The sequence below is a fragment of the Cardiocondyla obscurior genome, linkage group LG07 (assembly GCF_019399895.1).
Source record: "Cardiocondyla obscurior isolate alpha-2009 linkage group LG07, Cobs3.1, whole genome shotgun sequence".
Lineage (NCBI taxonomy): Eukaryota > Metazoa > Arthropoda > Insecta > Hymenoptera > Formicidae > Cardiocondyla > Cardiocondyla obscurior.
The window spans coordinates 2,411,105-2,435,046 of NC_091870.1; the positions used below are offsets into that span (position 1 = coordinate 2,411,105).

A 23,942-nucleotide genomic window follows, 5' to 3' on the forward strand; every position below is an offset into this window, starting at 1 on the left:
TTCCAAATAAGAGAACTAGGCCCGATCAGCGAGGGAACAGCGGCAAGTACCGGCGAACAAAGCGACGCCGGCGATAATGGCGGCGTCAGTGCCGTCCGTCAGTATTCTTCACGGACGATGTCTTTGAAGATGGTAACGCTGGCTGCTCATCGGTCGCCACTAGTACCACTGGCGTCCTCCGACGAGAAGCCTCTGACTTACTCGGCGTGCCAACTGCCAACAAAAAAAAAAATTCTATATTTATTTCTAGGTTCTCACTAAATCATTTTAATTTCTTTTTATTTTTTTTTTTAATTAAAAAACTTATGAAACACTATTTGAAAACTTCAAAAACATAGCATTTTTAGTTAGTTTAATGATATGTAAAATATAAAAAAAATATATGAGAAACTTACGCTTCGTATATTCGACATAATTACGTTAAGAATTAGGTGTAATACATTGTATGAAAGAATATTATAAAAGACCTTATTAAGTGTCTTCGTAAGTTACAAAAATAGTATTCCACTTAAAAATAAAGATTTACAGATAGATAATTATACATTAGCTTATTTACGTGCGAATAATAATAAATATTTAATCTACCTAACATTCTATAGCTGCAAAAATTGCATCAAATTACACTTTTGTGAAAAAACGATAACATAAGTGATGTGCCTCTTTTTAATCTAATACATATACTTACTAATTTAATTTTAATTATATATTTATTTGTCGAAAGCGATGTAAGGTTTTTCTGATTTATCAAATAAAAATATATTTCGATAATTATACCGATTCTCGTTTACTCTCTTCTATATATAATAAAACCTGAAATCTTTAAAATGAATCGTTAGTATAATTAAAAAACAGGACTTCATTAAATATACATTTTTGAAATTGTGTTAGCAAGTACAAAATTTACTGTTATATTTAATAATGTATTATTTACTTTAAAAAATAAAAGGTAAGTTACTCGGAGCTGTCGCTAATTTTGGAGTGTTAATGACTCTTGGACTGTGAGGGATTTTTCGGGTAGAACCAGAAGAGAGCGGGGTTGTTGCCAAAAGATGTTTCCTCAGCGGTTTCATGGGTGTTCGTACAGGTGTCTTCATGATATTGGATTTAGTGGAAACTTTCAATATCTGTTCCGGCAACATCGAGCTGTGTAATTCTTCTCTGTTAGTCATGTGACCCTGAAATTGATTATACGTCGTGTCCGTGATACTGTTATTAGTTGAAAATGAATCCCTCTTTTTCTTTCCGCTTTTCGGAGATTTGCCCAACTTTTGACTCTTCAAATGTATTCCACTTCTTCGTACTTTCGTAACAGTAATAGTGGGCTTAATCTTCTCGCAGGTTTTATTTTTGCGTTTTGGGTTTTGCGGCGAGTTCGGTGACGGAGTAAATAATTTGCGCTTCGAAACTCCCAACCCTGGGCCTCTGTGAACGCTCAAATGCGTTGCAATACCTGGCGTTCGTTTGGAACTATTTAAAGGTGATTTTTTAATCGATTTATCTTTTGCTTCTTTCCTGGCTTTTTTTATCGATTCCTTCTCGTGATGGATATTTTCCCAAGTCTCCATTACAACATTTTCCAAGGTTGTACCATAAATGGTAAACGACTGATTGTGCTTTATTTTGTATTCGTTGTTTAACTGCCTTAATTCTTCTTCTATTTTGGGTAATTTCTTTTGTATTACCTTGCGCTCTTTTTCTTCCATCAACAATTGGCCTCCGCGATTGTGATAACGATCGGGATTGTTTGCGCGCTGGAGCAGTTCTTTCATTTTTTTTAGTATATTATCTCGTTGTTCCAGAAGCTCGAATATCATATGGTTATCATTATAAAACTTGCGCAGTCTTTCTACTTCTAATTCGTGCAGCGTCAGCAAATCATCGGTGAATGTATTAGAAAAAAAGGGTGCAAACATATTCCTCTCTTCTTCAGAAAATTTGCATAAATCCCACAAATTTATCAATTCATGTCTGACTTGCTTAACATATTTACAAATGTTTTCCTTCCTCTTTTCTTTACACCGCTTTATTTCTGCATTAAAGGCGTTTATAGTATTGGTACCATAGCCAGTATGTCTTTCAAAAAATGCTTGAGAAATAGTGTTAGGTTCGTCGAGATACTTCCACAGTACTAATAAATCCTCCTTCATTTTTTCAAGGCAGCATTTTGTATCTTCCACCTGTATTTCTAATTTGGTCTTGAGTTCTTTCAATTTTGTCATATTGCTATCATTCAGTACAAATTCTTCAGGTTTGTTGCAGATCAGATCTTCAAATGGCGTGGTTGGTGATATATCCAAATCATTCATCATCATGATAATAGAAGCACGTATTTCTATAAAAATTGTCTCCAATCGTGCCTTCTCACTCTCCTGTTTCTGCAGATAGAGCTTGAAGCTGTCTAGTTCCTGCTCGGTCGGCAGAACATTCACTGCAATGCTCAGTTCTTTGCAGCCGAGCTTCTTGCAGATATCATATTCCCTTGCTAATAATTCTTTCAAGATTACCATACGTTCCTCCTTCATGCATTTTAAATTCTCCAGATCTTTTTGAAGTAACTGTTCAACCTCCCACAAGGGGTTTTCATACTTTTTAGATTGAATATCCAACGTATCCAAATGCAGCTCCGCGTGCAATGCTGATGTTTGCTTTAACATATCCTTTATGTTATTAATCAACCGCTGTTGCTTCGCCTGTATCTCATCGACCATCTCGCTCATCAAAGACATTACGTGACCGTGTGCCTGGGTGTAGTATGTCGACCGTACATTTTCGGTGTATCCAATATCTTCTAAGAGATTCCGTATTGTGACGAGCCTCTTTTTGTAATCCGTAAACATTTTCTGCGCGAAGGGACTCACCTCGAGTTCGTCAGCCATCGTTCCCACGTATTTATTTTCTCTGGAAAGTAGTAATATCACGAGTCAGATGTGCGCCCGCTTTGTGAATCGTACTTGGTCACAATACATACCTCGATCTTTGTAAGATGTTAGTTTATTGCACGAAAAAACGCATCACTTTCGGTAAACGACAGCTCGCGGCACGCGAGAAGCACAACACACCGTTATCTTTTTAAATTTAACGGTCTGCATGCGTGTTTCCTCGCTTGATGGCGTTGCTGTTGGCGCATTCCGAAATACATCGAGGAAAGGCTTTTAAACTCCATGCACCTCGCGAGTGTAACGTGCCCGGAAAGTGTATCTGAAGAAAAAAACACACACAGGCGCGCGAACAGGTAACGGCCTTGCAGACGAGTGCGTGACCACATGTGATGTAACTCCGTCAAGTGCTTGTTCTCGTTCGTTCAAGCGAAAAGAAACTTTTTATAATATTTTACGCGCACAAGCACTGTGTCCCGTTTTATTAATGTCCGCTGTGTCTTTTATTTTAGTTGCAGTATGTTGAACGCCATAAGATATACGAAACTACTAGCATGTAACGCTACGAGGTCCATACTGAACCGGCAAAATTTGTTTACGAATGCGAGGACTTACATGCGATGTAATGACGTTTCTCTGAAAGAGTACTGTTCAAAGTTCCTATTGCAAAAGGTAATAAAATACACTTTAACAATGCTGCGTGTAGCTGCAGTAAATTGAACGATGTTTGATCTATTTTAATAATTGACAGAGACCGCTTAAACAAGCGTACTTCACTCGTAACTATGCCACGAAGCCGAACGATAAACGTGATAAGATTGTGGGATCCTGGATGCTTGTCTGCGGCGGTATGGTTTTTGTAGCGGTCGCATTAGGTACTCTCACTTATTTTGCATACTATCACTACATCTGCATCATAATGAAGAGCATTGTAGACAAGACTTATGGGAAATAGAATTTCAAACATAACAGGCTTTCCTTTTACGATCTGATACACTAGTACATATATGTAATTAAAATTTTTGTAATATTTAACGTAATAATAAGCTTTAATTTTGCCATATATAATTGATTATACAAGATGTCTGTGATCAAATAAATGTAAAAAAAATTAATAATTAATTATTATTAATTATTATTAATTATTTTTATTCGATCACGGACATCCTGTATTTGAGAAACTATTGGAGAGAACTTGTCCTTTTTTTCCATTCATTTAGGCGGTATAACAAGACTCACTGAGTCAGGTTTATCAATGGTTACTTGGAAACTGCTAGGAGAAAAAATGCCTCTCACCGAGGTTCAATGGATCTCGGAGTTTGAACGTTATAAACAATTTCCTGAATATAAAATGTAAGAGACGAGACGTGCTGATTTGAAAGGATCAATGTAACGATGCATGTACAAGTGTATTATTTTGCTATAGAACTAACTACAATATGACATTGGAAGAATTCAAACGTATTTGGTGGATGGAATATTTACATAGAACGTGGGGACGTTTGATCGGAGCTGTATTCGTAATTCCAGCAGCGTATTTCTGGTACAAGGGTATGCTAAAACATGGAATGAAATCGCGCGTTGTTGTCTTAGGTACACTAATTGGCCTGCAAGGACTCATGGGATGGTATATGGTGAAATCTGGACTGGAAGATCGATTTATAGAACCTTCTGACGTGCCGCGAGTATCGCAGTATCGTTTAGCGGTGCACCTTGGATTGGCATTATTTTTGTACACTGGATTTCTTTACAATGCCTTAGACCATCTGATTCCCGCTGAAAAGTTAACTGCTAATTTCTCCGATACCGTAATCGCGAGTAATGCACAGAGAGCAATGAAAAGATTTAAAGGATTAATTTATTCGACGAAAGGGCTGGTATTTGTCACCGCTTTGTCGGGGGCATTCGTAGCTGGAATGGATGCCGGCCTTATTTATAACACATTCCCAAAAATGGCAGATAAATGGATACCCGAAGATCTACTTGCCATATCACCTATATTGCGGAACTTTACAGAAAATCCAGCCACAGTTCAGTTTGATCATAGGATTTTGGTAAGTTTGTTTAGTATGGTGTCGTTAAGCATGCTTATGTTATTTTTTATTATGTATTATTTACACAGGGAATCACTACTATAACATTAATAACTTACTTGGGTGTTTTGTCCCGTAAATATAAACTTCCCGGCCGAGGAAAAAAGGCTATAGCTGCAGTACTTTGCGCCGGTTACCTTCAAGTACTTTTAGGAATTTCAACTTTATTGTGTCACGTTCCTCTGACTTTAGCTGCATCACATCAATCTGGTAGTCTTATACTTTTAAGTACCATAGTGTGGCTGTGCCATGAATTAAGATATTTAGGAAAGTTCGCTAAATAAATCTGTAAATAATAGAATTATTAATATAAATTTTTTGTACATTAAAAATAAAAAGTATTTATTCATGAAACAAGTGTAGCATTTTTTTTTAATTCTTACGTTATATTACTTATAATTATATCAATAGGATATAGAACATTTCAATATTTTCATAACGTTTTCGCGCTTTATTTCACAATATGTGTTATAATAATTAGTAATTAATCTTAGGAACTATTATATACACAACATTGTTTTCTAAACAACACGTATATTATCAAACATATGTAACACGAAATAATTATTTTCTATCATTTTTTTCATATAACTACAATTAATTTCATGTTCACAAGATGCGACAAAATTTTAAAAAATTAGTGTATAAAGATCGTGAAATACATACGCATAACAAATGTGACGTATATATCTAGAACGAAATAGAGTTATTCAATATTAATTCAAATTATTATTCTGAAAAATATATTGCCTGAGCGAGAAATAACTCTTTTATGTTATCAGATATAATTTATTATTTAACTCAATTCTTCGGAAAATATCTTTACATGTAGGGCACTTACTCTATTATGGCCAATTTGTTGATTTTAAAATATTTCGTATGTATTGGTCCAATACAGTATTATTAAGTACCATTTTTATCAGGCAGTTAAAATTACATTTCATTATTGTAACAACTTTTATTTACATAAGAGTTATATTTTTTTTTCCTATTTTGGCGACGTTTGACATCGTACTTTTGCTTAATATTAAAGTGAGCGCTAATATTAATAGAATTTGTATTTTATCACGAATTTTGGATATGAAAAAATTATTCAAAACGGCCAAATTTTATCCTAATTATTGTTATACACACATAATCTACAAATGTAAATATGTACGTGAATTATCCAGAAATCTTACTTAATATCTTTTGAATTTGTTACTATGCATTTGTATTATATTAAGCATACTATTTTGGGAAAAATAATTACTGCGCTTAATTTTTACCATAAAAATTGCATTGGTGTTGCTTTTAAAAATTGAAATTTTTTAAATTGTTATGAAATAATTATATCTGCTAATATCAATTTGACAAAGATCATTATTGTGACTCTTCTACATGAACAGTACTTAATAATTAATACTACATATTAATGTGTATAAATGCAATTTTATCGGTTATAATTTCTCCATTATTTTCAATACTAAAATATCTTCGTCGCTTTTTCGTGAAAAATGAAATTTTCACTTTATTGATATTTTTAGAAGAAAAAAAAAAAGAAGCTGATATCATAGCTGTCATAATTAGGTACCAGAACTATTACAATATTAAAATTTTAATGAACTAGTCGAAATTGGGCAGTGCAGATTTTTTTATACGCACAATTTAAGTGATACATATAAAATATAAGATTATCATGATTAAAACGTCTTATTCAATAATGATAATCATTGACTTGTTTGATGCAAAGTACTCTTTGAGAACTTATCTCTGGTATATACAATATATGCAATATACGTATTACATATACAGCAAACCTATTGGTTACATAATTCGTAATTTTGTTTATATGAAATAAATGCAAATTTACCCTTAGTCTTATCATAATTCTCTTCTCTAAACAATTCAGTTTCAAAATCTTAATAACATCTTAATAACGTCTTAATTATACTTATAAAACAACGTTAGGCCTACAAAAATTTAGACTTTTACGAGAAGATATAATGTGAATATAATAATTGAAAATTATTTTGCTATATATTAAAGAATAGGACAATGATGCATTAGAACAGAAACATTAATTCAGTGAGGAATATACGTATTAAGAACTGAAATAAATTCTTACCTTACTTGCCTACGTAAAATTAGTTCTCACGAAAAAAAAAAAAATTACAAATAAGTCAATAGTTGCAAGTAGAACATAGAACATTAAATGAGTTCTATGTATATAGTATTTTGCAATGAGTATTATATTTTCTTTTTTTTTCACTATTGTCCATTGAATATAGTTATTTTTTTCGTATTCATATGTGACATAACGACAGTGACACAAATAGATAAAAAATTACCATTTCCCCTATTTTGCAAAAGCAATATTCTATACTTTATATTATATAAAGTATATGTATAATATATATATATATTTTTTTTCGTTTCTATTATAAAATATTATTTCACAATGGCCGTTCCGTATTTCAATGCGTAATATGTCACTTTTAATGAGTTTTGCAATCATAAAAGAAAGATTTCGATAATGTGAAATTCAGATCGTACACATTACAAATTATTAAAAAAATGATGTATCGATATATTTATAGATATTATTCTACGTATTACGTAAATTACGTAAATATAAATAAATCATTTCAGTCAATTTTCTTATTGCAAAAAATACGTCATATTAAAGAAAACCGAATTTTTACAAAGATATGCTTTTTTTATTCGTACTATTTAATATTTTCTCTTTCTTCTCTCTCTTATTCTTACATAACTTCTTTTTTTTTTTACAATGGATGCTAATGTACGGGTAAATATATGGTACAGTGAAAAAAAAAATGTGATTGCACTTAATTTGTGATTTCATTAAATGGAGAAATTCGTAATAGAAAAATTTGTTACGTCGAATTTATCCTAAAATGATTTATCACTTGTGATAGTTATGTGACAAAAAATTAAAAATTATAATATTCTTACTTTGATATAGGATTAACAAGTTTTGTTAACAAGCGTAAAAGTATGCTTATTAATAATTGCTGATTGAAACATACTTTGTTATATGTTTATGTATGTTATCAGTTCAACTAGTCTTCCCAGAAATGTTATCTGATTTCTCTGGATTTACAATTACTTGTATTATATAACCTGGCTGTACCTTTGCTTCTTCTATATGCATTTTATCACCGAGCAATTTACCCCCAAAGAACCACCTTTGACGCGACGGTTCCAAACCTTCTTGACTCTATAAATATTACAATTATATTTTATCATAAAAAATTATTTGTTAAAGTATGTTTAATTATATACATATAATTTTTATAAGAACCTGTAATTTTTTCTTGGCGATAGCAATAGTGTCATTGCTGTAAACAGGTAATTTAACTTCTCCTAAGGTAGTCGATAGTCTAAGTTTTAAAGTTTGTTCCGTTCCTTCATCAACCGGTTCTAAGCAAAATTAATAAACGCAACAAAATAAAAAAATTATGTTGCAAATTATTACTACATTCCCGATTTTTTCGATGTTTTCTTACCTGAGCAATCGGCAGGTGAGTCTCTTCCACTATCTTCTTTTACGATATTAATTGGGTAGGATAAGCAATAAATAGGTACTTGATAACGAGTTCCTAACTCGTCGTAACATTCGGTTAAGAAACCATTTGGTACAGAAATATTAGCCCCGTCTAATATGGCTTGTGCCAACTGATAATCCTGTGCTTCCGCTGCAGTTGCACCCGCTCTCAAAGCGTCCCAAATTTCTTTACGGCCATCGAACGCTGGCGCAGTGTCCCAAAACTCATCTCGCTTACTTCGCAATTGACCCTCAGTCAAAGGTACATCCGATTTCCATCTGATTACCTCGTGACATAAAAGATGATTTTTCCTTGTATTTCCTACACATATATGAATTATATCCGTCAGAGATAACTAGAAGTTGATTTAAAATATTATCATGCACTGTTTTGTTATAGTATACGGTTCTTATCGTGCGTCATAAAACGTAACAATGAAAAAACTACGTAACGGCTTAGGAGACGTAATTATTGAAATGCTCTTTACGTTATCTTTGCTTCTTCGTATTATTTAAACAATTGTATAATATATACGCGTCACAAAATTACGTTACATAATAAAAGTACCGCGAGTTTTTTTTTTTTTTTAATTTTAACGAACGTTAAAGTTAACGAGCTAGGGACCGTTGAAAAGTTGCGAGCAAAAATCGGACGTGTATCCCCACGTAAAATTACACACGCATACACCCACTCCCCCCCGTTGTGCCGACGTGACGTTACTCAAATATCATTTTTGTAAATATTGAGCTCGTTTAAGTGGATACGGACGGTGCTACGCTTAATAGATAACGTGCACCTCGGATACAAAGACGAAAATAAAGTTAAAATGACTTCAAGGTTAGTTGACGTTCAATGTTATCTTCCACGGGAGAAGAGTTACACTCATGGCGGCCTTACCCGAATTAGTTCTGCTCGTGTTTTCCGATGTATCATTGATCGAGGCATTCCTTGCCCTCGTTATGCCTATGCAGCCTCCCATTCTACACGACCAGAGCGAGTAAACATTTCACTAAAATTTAATAACACTTCGCATACCATGTTCTTCCATCTTATCCAATTGAACCTCCTACCGTGACTATACCGTATACAGAGAGAAATCGGAGCAAAAGAGCGACTCGTCCGATGGCGCCTTCGCTTACGCAAAGCTCGGACGTCGAACTACATAGTACGTGTAGCGTAGAAGTAGAAAATGACATTTTCGTTCTAGCGAAATTTGCTACGAGCCGCCACCGTCTTATTTATGACATGTTCGATTTTTTTTAAGAATTAAAACAAACCATGCGTGCGCTATTTTTTTATTTTTTATTTAAATAAAATAATGTCGAGATTTGAACCCGAGTCCATCCCGCGCTCCTCCGCACACGAAGTGGGTATCAGACATTCGGCTAACCAGCCTTTATAAATATATATATTATATTATTTTAGAGTATTTAAATTTCACTTTTTTTTTCTTACTTTTTTTCTTTTCTCACAAGTTTATTTATTCTTAAACAAAATGCAAAGAAAAACCTCAAAAAATCTGAAAATGCAGAACATCCGGTTTGAAGTTGCCATCCGCGAAGGTGGCGGCTTGTAGCGAATTTCAGTGGAATAAAAACTGAAGAAAATAAAATTATAAAAAAGAAATATTATAAATGTAAATAAAGTAAATTAAAGTAAAATGCAGTGATATCATAAAATAAAGTAAAATTCAATTAATAAAAATAATAGTTTTCTGTCGCCCAATGGGGCTTTCTGCGAGAAAGATAATTGAAGAGTAAAGTACTTTAGAGAGGAGTTCATTCTTGCTAATGTGTTCGTACTTTATTCGTAATATAAAAATCAATCTCTGACGCTATCAGTGCTATCTTACTGTTTTTTCGAAGTACCACAATGCGTGATATTGCTTGTCGATAATGTCTTGCATAAAACGGTACGATGCAATGTCGCAGTCTAACGTTCTGTAAGAGGTTAGAATAATCAAAAGTTGATGTACGGATTCACGAATTCGGCGAAATTGTGTATTGTTAATTAAATACGAGTCTACCATGGCGGTTTTACATCGCGCCCTGTTCACCTGGTTCAACATGCTTATATTCTTGATCTTGCTGGTCTTGAGGCTAGACCAGAAAATATCATGGAACTGGTTCCTAGTTTTTGTTCCAATGTATCTTTACGATAATATTCTCCTCATTTATATTGTTTTCAACATGATTTCGCACTGTAAAAACGGACGTATTAACAACTTGCAACGAGAGGTAAATGTTTGACAAGACAGATTTCAGATTCATTTTCTTGCAACTAAAAGTATTGCAGTCTAAAACATATATTTATTTTCTGAAATAATAAAACATTTTATTAAAATAAAGCATAATTAAACACAAAATTTCAACAATAAATTTTTAACTAATTAAATAAATTTAGGTTTCAATATATATGATATTGCTATAAACTTGTTTTAGATATGGTACATGATGGCTGTAATCTTAAAACTGTGTGCTCAGATCTTGATCTGTCTGAAATTGGAAGCTCCACATTGGTCTTTACCAGCCAAAGCAGTATTAGCACCATTCTGGCTACTTCTTCCAATACTAGCTGTAGAAGTTTTCATTCATTTGATACATCAGTCTAGATATTGATGATGGACAAGCTTTAACTTGTTTCAAGTTATTTAAGAATGTGTATGTATTGTTAAATTCATTAACAATTTCAGTCATGAATATTATTTATTATAAAAATAATCAAATATATAATTAATATTAATATATTCATTTTTATTAATGATTTAATTTATATTCTGATATTGTTATATAATGAAGTGTTATATCTCTTTTATACTTGTTAAATTATATATTAATATAAAAATATTATATTATTTATTTGTTTTATTTATTCATTTATTAAAGTATAAGACTAGCTTCTTCTTATAAAGGTAGATTGATTTATAACAGGATCTTTAAAAACCTACAGCAATTACTAAGTATATGTCTAGTCTACTATAAATACTTAGTATTGCACAAGGCCAAATAGGACAGAGTTAAAAATAAATAACTTCATGGCAGTGCTTGTAGTAATCTTCTCATCAGTAAATGAAAGTGTACTTTCTGAGCTAAAAATCATTAATTTATACTAGTGTTATTGTCAATGAATTCAATTTGAATAGAAAAAAAAAAAAAAAAAACAAAAGCAAGTCTCAACAGTTGCATACAAATGAGAGGAAGAAAGAATTGCTTTTATGATTACACAACATTCAGTTATAAAAGACCTTTTGCTTTGCATTGTGCACTGTATAATCATTGTGACAATCATTTGTGAGCAACAAACTGGTTTTGTAGGTGTTGTGAAAAAAAGATGATAAATGCAATTAGAATGTAATTATAAAAGAAGAAGACAAGATAGTAGTACTTAACAGTTTACCAGTATTAGTTGTGCAAGAACATAGTAATATTGTTTTGTATAAGTGGAATATTTTCTTAAGTGTATCTTATTTTTTTTTAATGGAGATATTACTTAATTTTTAAATCTTTTTTAAATTCTCTCTTTCTCTCCTACTCAACTGTAAAGTATTATACTCTATTAAAATGTACAACATTGATTTTTAGATGACAATGTGGCTTTTTATACTTTTTTATTCATCATTTATATTGCAAAAATCCGTAATCGCAAATGACCTAGTAACAGTGAAAGAAGTGAATGCTGGACACTTAGCTGAACTTCCATGCTTAAGTATCGATGACCATCATCGTTTTATGTTTTGGCAATTTGGAACTAACAATGTTATTGGCCCAGGGAATCCTTTAAATGAAAAGAAATATAATTATGAAGTATTGACTGGTTTGCTGCAAATTAGAGTACGTTAATTTTTTTAATTCTTCTTTAAATAATAATTTACTTGTGCAGTCGATATATAATTAAGTGTAATTAAGTGTATTATATTTCATAATTATATTTAATTTTTGTAGGGCGTCTCAACAACAGAATCTGGATTTTATAAATGTTTTTCGAAAGGCCTATTTGACGATTCTCAATTAAAAGTTCATTCTGTTGAATTGATAGTTACGAACGATTGGGAGCAACTTTGGGAAAATGATTTTGAGGTATTTTAATTTAATACATAATAAAAAGCAATTAGAATTTTACGTTTGATTTAAATATTTGAACAGACAAATCTATTACGAGGAATGACTGCTGTTATGGTATTAGTGGTTGCCGTGGCTATCGTCCTTCTAATTATTACTGTTAAGAGAAAAAGAAGTCAAAGATTCTTTGGTAATTTTTTAATTAAAAATTAATGTATAGAATAAAGATGCATTTTCGTATAAAAAAATAATATCTTTCAATCATTTTTATAGATTTGGAGGAATCGAGAGAAAATTCTCCGGTACGATATACACCAAACAACACACCTGGCGTTTCGTCAGGCATCGAGAATGTTGGAATAGACAACGCTGTGCTTGACATTGATTTCCCTAAAGTGTTTAATCAAATGCAGAAAGAACAAGCAATGCCATAAGTTGTAATAGGATTATATATAATAGAATGACTGGAGCGTCAAGGAAATTGAAAGAGTGGGGGAGAGTAGTGGAGCGCGTCAGCTTAGCTTCACTGGAGAGAACTCTAGAATGAGGGAATGCGAGATACGCTCACTCGCTCGCTCGTCCTGTAGCGAGCACATGCTTGGTGTACGTCTTCACCTAAGAGTATCGTACATGACACATCACACTAGAGATAATCACGTTAGCCGTCGTCGTCATATATAGCAATATATAACATTCGAAATGTACTCGCTCTCTCTTAGTGTTTTAATAATTAAATTAAATTATTATATTTTATGTACATTTTAAAAACATAGATCTTGTAATATAACTCCATATTTTTACTCAAAGTAAATGAGTTTAAAATAAACTTGAAAAAGTAATTAAAGTAAATTACGATTTTTTAAAATTTTTAATGATAAAAATTTATTATTTGTAGTCATGTAATTTTTTTAAATGCACAAATTATTCATACCTTAAATATGTTCTGTTTCTACATCTGCTATTTTCTCCTTTACAAAATCTTGCATTTCAGTTTTTGGCGTTTCCGCGGAAAAATGTGTACTAGGTGTAATATCCATATTTTCGACAAAACGTCCCTCTTCCTCTTCGTCTTCTTCTTCATCCTCAGGTTCTGCTTCAGTTTCGAGTAAGCGAATTTTTCTATTATTTTCACTTAAAATAGCAGCTACTTTTCGAGGACCACTGACTGTTAATCGTCTCGCAGATATTCCTTGAAACGGTTTCGGCAATGTCGCACCAATTAAATCAGTTATCGATACTGTTGCATCATTGTCTCCATATTCGATCATAGATGTGCTACGTAATGGCATTTGTACGAGAAACGATGTTTGATTTTGTTTGTTTAATATAAGCAAGCTAAGATAATCTTGTGAATAAAATTGTAGGTCTACTATTACGTTATCGATACTTTCTTTTGGACATTCTCCTACACAGAAAAATTAATTATTTCTTCGACATAATAAAATAATAATTTTTCAATGTAGATTATAATTGCACACAATACTAACCTTGTTTGTGATTCACATCAACTGTAACCATTTTTGAATTCAGAGATACAGGTTCCACAGATGAATATTTTATGTTAAAAAGTTTTAAAAATTTGCTGTCAGTGTCACTCATGGCTAACAAGAGGTTTCCATCATTTATTACAATTTGCGAGGACATGAGAGATGTAAATGATGGTAATGAGATAGACATCATTATGAAATGATCAACTAAGCCCTGATAAGCTTCAGCAAAAACACTTTCTACAGCAGTAACTAATTTTACATGAGATTGTAATAAAGATAAATTAAAATCCTGTTTCACTATATGTGCATAATTTCGCAAACAATCATTTTTATCGAGCATAGTAGCCCACTCGCTTCCTTCTGAAATTAAGGGAGTTTGTAGATTTTCGCGACGCAAATATTGACCCAATTTTTCTAAATTGACTCTGTCATTCGTTCTTGGCTTGTCAAAATCACTCAGAAATTCTGCGATAAACGTTAACTCTTGCTGACTTACACGGCACACTTCCGATGGTGCTCTTTCATCCATTAGTTGCAGAATAGCTACGTACAACCACCTAAAAACACGATAAAATATTTTAAACGAATATAAATAAAAGTAATTAGTTTAGTTTTATATTCGTACCGAAAAAATGCTTTGTAATTGCGCATACTCTGATCTATAACTTGCTCAATCTCGTATGATTTTGCCAGGAAAGACTCAGATTCATTAATGGCATTAGTTATAAGTGTTTCATCGCGTAATCCCAACGCTTCGTACGAGCCGCCTACTCTCGCCATACCTCTTAATTCAGCTAATTGATAAACTAAGGCCATACCGACGCTGGTTAAATTTTTCGACACTAATTTCTATAAAAACAATCTGTTTAATATTTTCTGACTCAAATAATATACACGATAAAATAAAATAAAATTTTTTTTCTCGCAATACCTGTATATTGCTGTAACACATTTCAACACTGTGCCCAAATTTTTTTAATCCTTTCTCCGTGAGATCTTTTAATAGAAAATGTTCTAAATTTGTCGTAGGTATTCCGATCATCAATAAATCTAAAAAATCTGCTGACATAGTACCGGGTGGATTTGCCTCTGCATACCGTGTGAGTTTTTCATCCATTTCTAAGAGTATCGTTTCCCAAGCTTCGCAAGTGGCCATTAAAGTACGCGATAAATAATCTTTTAAACATTCTATATTGGCTTGGGTTTGCGCAACCTGCAGTATATATGTACGCATATATTTTAACGGATTTAACATTATTTCTCAATAAATCGTCATATATAATATTTAAGAAAATGATGCCTATTACTTTATATCTTTATTACAAAAATGTGTTATTTTCAAAATACCTTAAGAAACGCTGTGCTTCTTTCAAATAATGAACAAGATACTCTAGTTGTTTTAACACAGTTATCATCTTTCCAAGTAATCCATATTGGATTATTAGAACCACCTGTTATTTGTAATATTGGACCTCGACCTACAGTTATAGTGCCACAATAAAACATGCCGAAAATATACATTAACACTGTGCCATCATTTTGACCAATCTACGAAAAAAAAATTCATATAATTATTAATTATATAGGATCACAACTCTTACATTATTGAAATTACATTTTATAATATTTACAAATAGTATATCTAAGCTATGAGATAAAAATTCCTTTCGTTCAGGTTCTGAACTATAACTTCTGATTAAACTAGGTAAAGGTGGTAGATATTCGCCTGTAGGTTTACTAGTCCTATCATTTGTCAATGAATTGTCATGTTCAATACTGGATAATGACAACCATTTAACACAAGTAGTTGATTCATTTGCAGGCAATTTAGTTTTGTGAATAATATTTTTGGTCTCAACATCAACAAGACATAATAACTTAGAAATCTCATAGCACACTGCAAGTAGCTTTCCATCTGGTCTCCATGCTAAATGGGCAATAATGTCAGATTCATCTGAAGGGCTTAATAGCCATACTCTTTGCCAAGTAAGCCTATGAAGAACTACTTCCCCTACAAAATTTTATATAAAATGTAAACTAATGGAATATAAAATAATCAGTTGTTTTTATATAAATATAAGAAAAAAGAAAACGAGATATTAGTGACAATCAATGTTGACTTATTTTGTTCCATAATAATTTTCAAATATAACCTTTGACATTGCTAATTGCTAAAAGATCCATTTTTGGTGACCATAGCATCGTTGTCACCTCAGCAGGGAGCTGACGCTCCTCCAGTTGTCTCATAGTACCAGCCATACTTTAAATCTCTTTTTTAAATAGAAACTTTTTAATAGAAAATTTTTATGAAAAGATCATCTATAATCGAAACAATTACCTGAGTTACATGTAAATTTTGTTTGATTTATAGCTTGCTAAAATTTATGAAACTGCAATAAATACCTTTTGTATACAAACATCAGTTCGCATGGCGTTTAATTAAAATTCATAACGCGCGTGATATGTGCAAACTTTTAAATTGTTTATTAGCTCCTCGTCTGATTTTTATATCCTGCGTGAACAATTTATAATGCACGCCTATTAAAATCCTGCGAATTTAGAGGAGCACGTAACATTCTTACGTAAATACATTATTCGCAAACTGTCCAGATAATTATAAATATAAAATTTACAGATTCGGTTTTATTTTAGGTTAAAATGCTCCAAACATTCGCTCCATTTTTATGAGTCGGTAGTAGTTCCGACGCGCGATGACGCCACCGTGTGAAGCAGCCATTACGTGAACGCGGCGGGCGCGCTAAAGCAGTTCGCGCTTTACTCGAGTCACGCGATTTTAATTTATCCAACTTTAATTTCGTTGCGCTACTTTGTCGCGGTGAATAAGAGCCAGTGCAAGGATCGAGGGACATCGAGCCTGGATCGTGGAATCCCGTCGCATGAGCGCGAAGAAAGGAACGCGGTGGTTTTCGAGCGGCAAGCGAAAGCGCGATTCGTCGCGAGCAGCCGGGGTTATCTCCACTTGCGTGGGTAAGCATACTTGAATATGTCGAAAGAAACGGACACTGATCGGTCGCTCGTGTATGAAACGATCGATGGAATCCTAGCTCTGTAAGCGATCAAGTAAATTCAAGCTGTCGAGAATAATATATTCCGGTAAACGGAACAAAGCGCGAGACGCAAGGAACGCGAGCGCGCAATGCTTAAAACGTCGATATAAATTCAGAGAACTTGATTATTAGCGATTTGAGTGGCAATTTGGATGCGCTGGCCATACATTCGATCTATTAATTTTTTCATTTGTCGAGAATTCAGCCGCTTAAGTATCGAGATAGTATTCAAGTGCCGACGAGCGATGGCACCACCATGCAGTATTGGCGCCTTCAATCGCCATTACGTGCGCGCGAACATTGCGGCCGTACAGACGCGGTGCATTACTTAAACTTGGAGCTTCGCGAGTTTATCGTCTGACTTTAAATTCGTCGCGTTTCTTTCCCGCAGTGCATAAGGATCGTGTGAAAACGTGCGGGACCTCGTCGGGATGTGCTCGAAGGAAGGAACGAAGGAAGAACGCGTTGGTTTTCGAGCGGCAAACAGAAGCGAGATTCGTCGCGAGCAGCCGGGGTTATCTCCACTTGCGTGGGTAAGCATACTTGAATATATCGAAAGAAACGGGCGCTGATCGGTCGCTCGTGTATCAAACGATCGATGGAATCGTAGCTCCGAAAGCGATCAAGTAAATTCAAGCTGTCGAGAATAATATATTCCGGTAAACGGAACAAAGCGCGAGACGAGACGCAAGGGACGCGAGCGCGCGATGCTTGAAACGTCGATATAAATTCAGGAGAGCTTGATTATTAGTAATTCGGATGCGCTGGCCGTACATAAATTATTAAAGTGTTTCAAACATTCGGTTCGTTAATTTTTCTATTTGTCGAGAATTCAGCCGCTTAAGTATCGAGATAGTATTCGAGTATCGACGAGCGATGGCACCACCATGCAGTATTGGCGCCTTCAATCGCCATTACGTGCGCGCGAACACCGCGGCCGTGCAGACGCGGTGCTTTACTTAAATTCAGAGCCTCGCGATTTTATCGTCCGTCTTTAATTTCGTCGCGTTTCTTTCCAGCAGTGAATAAGGATCGTGTGACATCATGCGGGACCTCGTCGGGGTGTGCTTCAAGGAAGGAACGAATGAAGAACGCGTTGGTTTCCGAGCGACAAGCGGAAGCGAGATTCGTCGCGGGCAGCCGAGGTTACTTTCATTTGCGCGGATCGAATACGTCGGAAGAAACGGACGCTGGCTGGCCGGCTTGCTTCGTAAGCGAGTAAGTAGATTCAAGTTTACTGAGAATATCTCCTTAAAGTATTAAACGGAACGAAGCGCGAGACGGGGCGAAGTACGCGAGCGCGCGCGGCGCTCGAAACGTCGATATAAATTCAGGAGAACTTGCTTATTAGCAATTCGAGTGGCAATTCGGGCGCGCTCGGCGTATATGAATTATGAAAGCGGCGCTGCTCGACGAAGACGACGGCGTTCTCTAATATGCAGGTAGCGATAGGTGACGGGTTGCACGGGAAGGCGATAAGGACCCGCCGTTGTTCAGCGACTGCGTCGCGTTGTCGCCGTCCGCGGACGGTACAGAGATACCGCTTCGTATCGGCCGACTATTCCCATTGTGGCATCGCGTGCATACGTACGTATGTATGCGTACACGTCTGGCGTTCGCATCCGCAGAACGTTTACACGAGCCGGCCTGGCGTATCGCCCGGGCGATCGTCGGCTCGGCGCCTATGCGCGTGCAAATTCCGACGTGGAAATTCGAATCTCGATCGGCCGACACGTATCTCCCGAATATTCGCAAACGCCAATGCATTTCTTCCGGCGAGTCTCTTCGCGAGTCGTTGCAGTCAGACCTCTCCCCATCCCGGTTTTCCCCTCCCACCCGAGGGGCCAACTGCAACTTTCCCCGGAATGTTATCACGGAAATATCATTCGGGTGGTGATCATCACGTTGGGAACGAAATTATTTTCGGGAATAATCTCTGAGCTCTCTATCTCGGAAAATATAGAAAATGGAGAAAGAGGGAATTAAAAAGCAAAATTTTGATCATATATTTTGAGGACTAAAAAAAATTGTTTTTTCTTTTTAATAAAATAATCTTATATTCCGCTTTTAATTGTTTTTTATATACGAGACGAGAAATTTGATTTTTTAACGCTGCATACAGCTGTCTATTTTTAGTAGATAACCCAGTAAAGTAATTAAAAAAAAAAAAGAGATATAGAAAAAAAATTCTTTGAATTTTTTTGCGAAACACGAAACTAAACAGATGTGACCGGTTTGTATCTCGAGATTGAAAACAGGTGACGAATGTAATAATTGTAATAGGTGTAATATAGCTTTCAGGAATTTTTAGAAATGGTAACGCTTATGACGGATGCGTTATACGCATGTGTCGTCAACTGCGCGATTAATTATCGAAGGTAATCAATTATAAATGACAAAAACAAGAGTACAAGTGCCGCGCGACCCAGTTTATTAGATATGGGGGATATTATGTTAAATACGTGCGTTACACACGTATATGTATATTTATTTCAAAGTATTAAATAATCCGCGGTAGCAGGGCACAGTCTTTAGAAACGTACAACACGGACCCCCTCAATAACTCCGGGTATATATAACGTCGCTGTGATATTTTGCCATGAACGAGCTCCGCTTAAACATGTATCGGATAATGTAACAATATCATTTATACCATTAATATCGTTTGCTCCGGATTGTGTAAATTTCATTATACTTGCATTCGCATTGTCGACCGCAATTATCTTTATAGCGACATAATGCGCGATATAATACGTCGTTAATTTATCGGTTGCCCTTATGAACTGGCTTTCGGTAATACGAGAAATTCTAAATATCCAGCCAACGAGAAAAGCATATTGGCGCTATTTTGTATTACATTGTCCGGTTTTCTGCGACCGGTCCGTTTTAATGTACCGATGAGTCTTGTGTTTAATAGACATCTCTGCATTTTCGTTTTATCGATCTGTTTTTACCTCGGGTCCTCTTTCTTTTTATTTTTTTATTTTTTTCGTAAATAGATATTAAAAATAAATTATTAAATGAAATAACACTTTAGATATTGACACTTCTGCTGTCGACGATAAATTTGATTATGATTGAGAAGACGTCATTCATTTTCAAATATCAATTCCGAGCTTTTTAGAATGTACAATAATCGAGGAAAAAAAAAAAGAAATAGAAGAAATAAAATAATGAAAAAGATTATTTTATAAAATAATTTAGATATTGCACTGAGAATTATTCAGCTTGTATTAACTTAAAGACATGAGAAAGAAAACCCCATTCGAAGCATTGACAAAAAGAAAACTTAAATAAAGACATCAGAGTTTTAACAGCACACATATTTGAAAGTTAGAAACTTTACTGTGTACTTTAAGATTTTTTAATGCGGCGCGAAGAGATTTTATAATCAAGTATAGATTCTTAACAGTTTAAAGTATGTATTTATACATATATGTACGTATTTTTCCACAGTCCAACATGTGCTTCAATCTGAATTGAGAGAGAAGTCTCGCCGAGAAGAAACGGGACCCGAAGGAATGGAGAAAACGCGGACGGTGCGAAAGAAAAAGTGGCGGAAGAAGCTCGGCGACTGAGACCGGAGGGGGACGAGGTGGAGAGAACAAGGGGTGAGTAAGAAAAAGATGACGAATGTTATTAACACTATGCATCATATACCGGCTATGTAGTCTGAGAACCGGGTGCGGGGCTTTTTATTGCTCAAAGAGATAGGTAAATCATGGGGAAATACCGGAAGTTGACGACTTTTCGCCGCATGCTTTACCCTGATTAAACTCCGTTATATTCGCGCACGAACCGGGACATTTAACTGTAAGGTTGTCCCAAGAGTTTCCACTTTTGTCTACGTTGCGCACTCCTGGCGCAGCATCCAACATCTGTAACCGCGCGACAAGAAAGAGGAAAACTTTCGCGCGCGATCTTTTCAGAAAATTCATAAAGTAGACGTCTAAAGTAATGCGGAGGCCATTAAATATATATCTTTTAAATAAAAAGGCATTTTGATAAGAATTTATCGCTAGTACAATAATAACTCCGTAAAAATAATGGGAACTGTTTGTTTGTTACTTTTTTTTCTTTTTTTTTTTCCTGTGCGAATATTAAAAATAGCATTTAAATACAATAATAATTTTCTACCATCGTTTTTAATCCGCCGTCGTCGTTTATATTTTATTTATGCTACTAGAAAGAACCATGCGCGAGTTATTTTTTTAAAGACCCCAATTATAAACTGCGAAAAAAAAAAAAGTTATGCAACTTACCAATCTGCATGAGTTCAGCGGAGTTGTTGAATGCCGGTGACTGTAACATAAAGAGGAAAACATTAATGTAGACGTGCTAGTTAGTTCATGTTTTAACGAAAAAAAGTAAGTTTTTTTTTTATTTAATTTAAAAAATTGATATTTACCTAAAAGTTGCTCCGCCGATGTATGATGCCCCCCGGGCCTGCTCCTCCTCTCAGTTCGGACGTCGTGACGAGTCCTCCTTCCGCGCACTAGAAACTCGCGAACGCGACCGTGATTTTACATTCCCGAAAATTATTGATCACTTGCGCGCGTTATTTTTCGACGCCTGAAAAAGAAAATCCTGAAAACAAGTTACTGGCTTACCCAATCTGCATACAGCGGAGTTGTAAAATTCTGCCGGTGGCTGTAACATAAAGAGGAAAAAATTAATGTAGACGTGCTAGTTAGTTTACAAGTTTAGCAAAAAAAAAGAACAGTTTTTTTTTTTTTTCAATTTAATTTAGAAAATTGATATTTACCTATAAGTTGCTCCGCCGATGCAGGATGCCTCCTGGGCCTGCTCATCCTCTCAGATGGGACGTGACGAGCCATCCTTCCGCGCACAAGTAACTCGCGAACGCACTCCCGTAAAAATTAATCGTATAAAAAAAACGTCCGTAAACTAGCGGCACTCCCGAAACGACCGACGAACCGGCTGCGGTTCGTATGATGACTGATATCGGCGCACGGCACTTTAAGTTCTCATTAAACGATGCGAAGCAGCGGAGTTTCTCTTGATCTGAAACACACAAATCAAAGAATCATTTTGTAGATATCACATTCAAAGCATTTTATTCCGAAGAAAAATTTATACTTACCCTGGGGTTGCTCCGCCGGGGCAGGATACCCTTCCTGGGCCTCCTCCTCCTCTCAGGTAGCACGTGTCGAGTCGTTCTCCCGCGCCCTGGACACTCGCGAACACCCCGACCGTGACTTTACAATCGCGAAAATAATATTGAACGCCCGTTTAAAATAAAGCCATGCCGAAAAATTACGTCCGAATACCGTACGAGACTCCCGGAACGACCAACACGACGGCGCGAGCACGTGGTCGTCGCGTAGTGCGTGCTTTAACGAAAGGAGACGTAATCGCACGTGCTCTCCTCACGCGGAGAACGGAGAGGAGAAGATCTCGTATCGCGAGGTATCCGTCGAACGGAAATACGTATTCATTTCGGCACGAGCACGCGGTCTGCGTAGCGCGTACGTACGTGTGTGTTGCTCGACCGCTAGAGAAGGACAGAGTGAGAGTGGGAGTGGTGGGAGAAATACCTAGCGCGCGGCACGTAGGCTCGCGCTCGCTCTCACTCTGTCCCCCCCGCCTCACCCCACAACCCCCCGCGCTTATCTATTCCTATCTATTCGTTAGTCTCGTTCGATTTAATTGTAATATTTAATTAGTATGTCCAGACAAAAACGGTACTTCCACTAGGTCGTCCTCGACCTCGAAAATCGTGAAGACCGTCTTTGCCTGGGCATATTAATTAAATATTAAAATTAAATTGAACCTCTAAATCGCCGACTTGACAACCGACGTTGACGAGAGAGAACTAATCAGCGTCGGCTTTAAGCGGTAATAATTAACAAATAATTTACGCGTCACGCCAGTTTTTTAAGATAGGATTGTTATTTACTTGTTATCTTGAATGGACATTTATGCAATAACGATCGCGATAAGACGGGCAATACCAAGTATCTTTTTACTTATCCGATGTCGTTTATTCTGTAGCGAGGGTGGATCCTGGTGGTAAACATAAATCGGTAGCCGCGAAATCGATGGCGCGCACGGTACATTTCTCGCACTTTACCACCGTAACGTGCTGCAACCCTGTGCTCGTCCCTATTTGTACGTCTACGAAATTTCATTTCCAATTCCAATGGACACCAATCTCCAAATTGAGGGCCGTTGCGCGCGTGGTTCACGAGCAATCGTTCTGCTCGACGGTTATAGACGGTCGTCTCTTGCGAACTTTATGATTTGAATTCAGAACGCAGGCGGTATCGGGCGCCGTTGAGTAAAAGAAACGCAGCTCCGCTTCAATTTGATTGCAGCCCCGTGAATAAGAATCATTTGCACACGATAAAATCAGGGGATATTTCAAAGATTTCGAGGTCCCGCGTACCTTACGGGAGCTGCGTCGGCCGGAAGCAGATCGAGCAAAATTAATTCCCGCTCGCACACAAAACGTGAAATTTGACGTTAGCCTTGCATTAACGGTACCCTCGAGCAAAATGAATTAATAGCCTGTCGATATATTCGGTTCTCAACTACGTCACGCCTCCAATCGTCTCGTTCAATTTAATCCATTTCGCTTTTCAAGCCCGTTTATTGACCGCGCATTATTTGCGCCAGCTATTCGGTACACCATCCGTATCTCATTTGTCTCTTTATGGCACAATACAAAATTTAGAAACCTCGTAATGCATTTTATCGAGATTCCGCGTTTGGACAACGCGTTATCGAACATGGTAGCACTTTATTTGAAATAGCGCTTGACATTTTCGAATATATCTTAAAAAGAG

At 35.6% G+C, this 23,942-nt stretch overlaps 6 protein-coding genes across 9 annotated transcripts; 3 read left to right on the forward strand and 3 right to left on the reverse strand.

Annotated features, from left to right (window-relative positions):
• Positions 1-381: 381 nt before the first annotated feature.
• On the reverse strand, positions 382-3,123 carry LOC139104098 (protein regulator of cytokinesis 1-like). 2 transcript variants are annotated; one of them, XM_070659325.1, is made up of 3 exons: positions 2,969-3,123; positions 932-2,898; positions 382-817 (listed from the first exon to the last, which is right to left on the reverse strand). In XM_070659325.1, exon 2 carries the CDS (start codon positions 2,874-2,876, stop codon positions 933-935), a length of 1,944 nt encoding a protein of 647 aa, XP_070515426.1. In that variant the 5' UTR covers positions 2,877-2,898; positions 2,969-3,123; the 3' UTR covers positions 382-817; position 932. The 2 variants fall into 2 exon arrangements, with proteins under 2 accessions (XP_070515426.1, XP_070515425.1); XM_070659324.1 differs by having other exon boundaries at positions 382-2,898.
• Positions 3,124-3,144: 21 nt separating this feature from the next.
• Positions 3,145-5,326, forward strand: LOC139104101 (heme A synthase COX15). Of its 2 annotated transcripts, none has more exons than XM_070659330.1 (6): positions 3,145-3,232; positions 3,389-3,548; positions 3,628-3,751; positions 4,097-4,229; positions 4,303-4,930; positions 4,999-5,326. In XM_070659330.1, exons 1-6 carry the CDS (start codon positions 3,162-3,164, stop codon positions 5,251-5,253), a joined length of 1,371 nt encoding a protein of 456 aa, XP_070515431.1. In that variant the 5' UTR covers positions 3,145-3,161; the 3' UTR covers positions 5,254-5,326. The 2 variants fall into 2 exon arrangements, with proteins under 2 accessions (XP_070515431.1, XP_070515432.1); XM_070659331.1 differs by having other exon boundaries at positions 3,225-3,295.
• On the reverse strand, positions 4,998-9,612 carry LOC139104105 (ubiquitin domain-containing protein 1). Of its 2 annotated transcripts, XR_011545989.1 has the most exons (5): positions 9,415-9,612; positions 8,479-8,838; positions 8,274-8,392; positions 7,925-8,189; positions 4,998-5,255 (listed from the first exon to the last, which is right to left on the reverse strand). XR_011545989.1 is itself a non-coding variant. In XM_070659337.1 (4 exons), exons 1-4 carry the CDS (start codon positions 9,494-9,496, stop codon positions 8,028-8,030), a joined length of 723 nt encoding a protein of 240 aa, XP_070515438.1. In that variant the 5' UTR covers positions 9,497-9,612; the 3' UTR covers positions 6,314-8,027. The 2 variants fall into 2 exon arrangements, 1 of the variants encoding a protein (XP_070515438.1); XM_070659337.1 differs by lacking the exon at positions 4,998-5,255 and having other exon boundaries at positions 6,314-8,189.
• An 81-nt stretch (positions 9,613-9,693) lies between these two features.
• Positions 9,694-11,682, forward strand: LOC139104107 (transmembrane protein 60). Its single transcript, XM_070659339.1, has 2 exons — positions 9,694-10,754; positions 10,959-11,682. The coding sequence occupies exons 1-2, from the start codon at positions 10,545-10,547 to the stop codon at positions 11,133-11,135; spliced, it is 387 nt and encodes a 128-aa protein (XP_070515440.1). The 5' UTR covers positions 9,694-10,544; the 3' UTR covers positions 11,136-11,682.
• Positions 11,039-13,950, forward strand: LOC139104106 (uncharacterized). Its single transcript, XM_070659338.1, has 5 exons — positions 11,039-11,177; positions 12,099-12,347; positions 12,459-12,593; positions 12,660-12,765; positions 12,849-13,950. The coding sequence occupies exons 2-5, from the start codon at positions 12,099-12,101 to the stop codon at positions 13,007-13,009; spliced, it is 651 nt and encodes a 216-aa protein (XP_070515439.1). The 5' UTR covers positions 11,039-11,177; the 3' UTR covers positions 13,010-13,950.
• Apc4 (anaphase-promoting complex subunit 4) lies at positions 12,848-16,743 on the reverse strand. The gene is made up of 8 exons (XM_070659320.1): positions 16,469-16,743; positions 16,219-16,384; positions 15,697-16,076; positions 15,413-15,613; positions 14,997-15,278; positions 14,691-14,914; positions 14,063-14,622; positions 12,848-13,980 (listed from the first exon to the last, which is right to left on the reverse strand). The coding sequence occupies exons 2-8, from the start codon at positions 16,322-16,324 to the stop codon at positions 13,508-13,510; spliced, it is 2,226 nt and encodes a 741-aa protein (XP_070515421.1). The 5' UTR covers positions 16,325-16,384; positions 16,469-16,743; the 3' UTR covers positions 12,848-13,507.
• Positions 16,744-23,942: the final 7,199 nt, after the last annotated feature.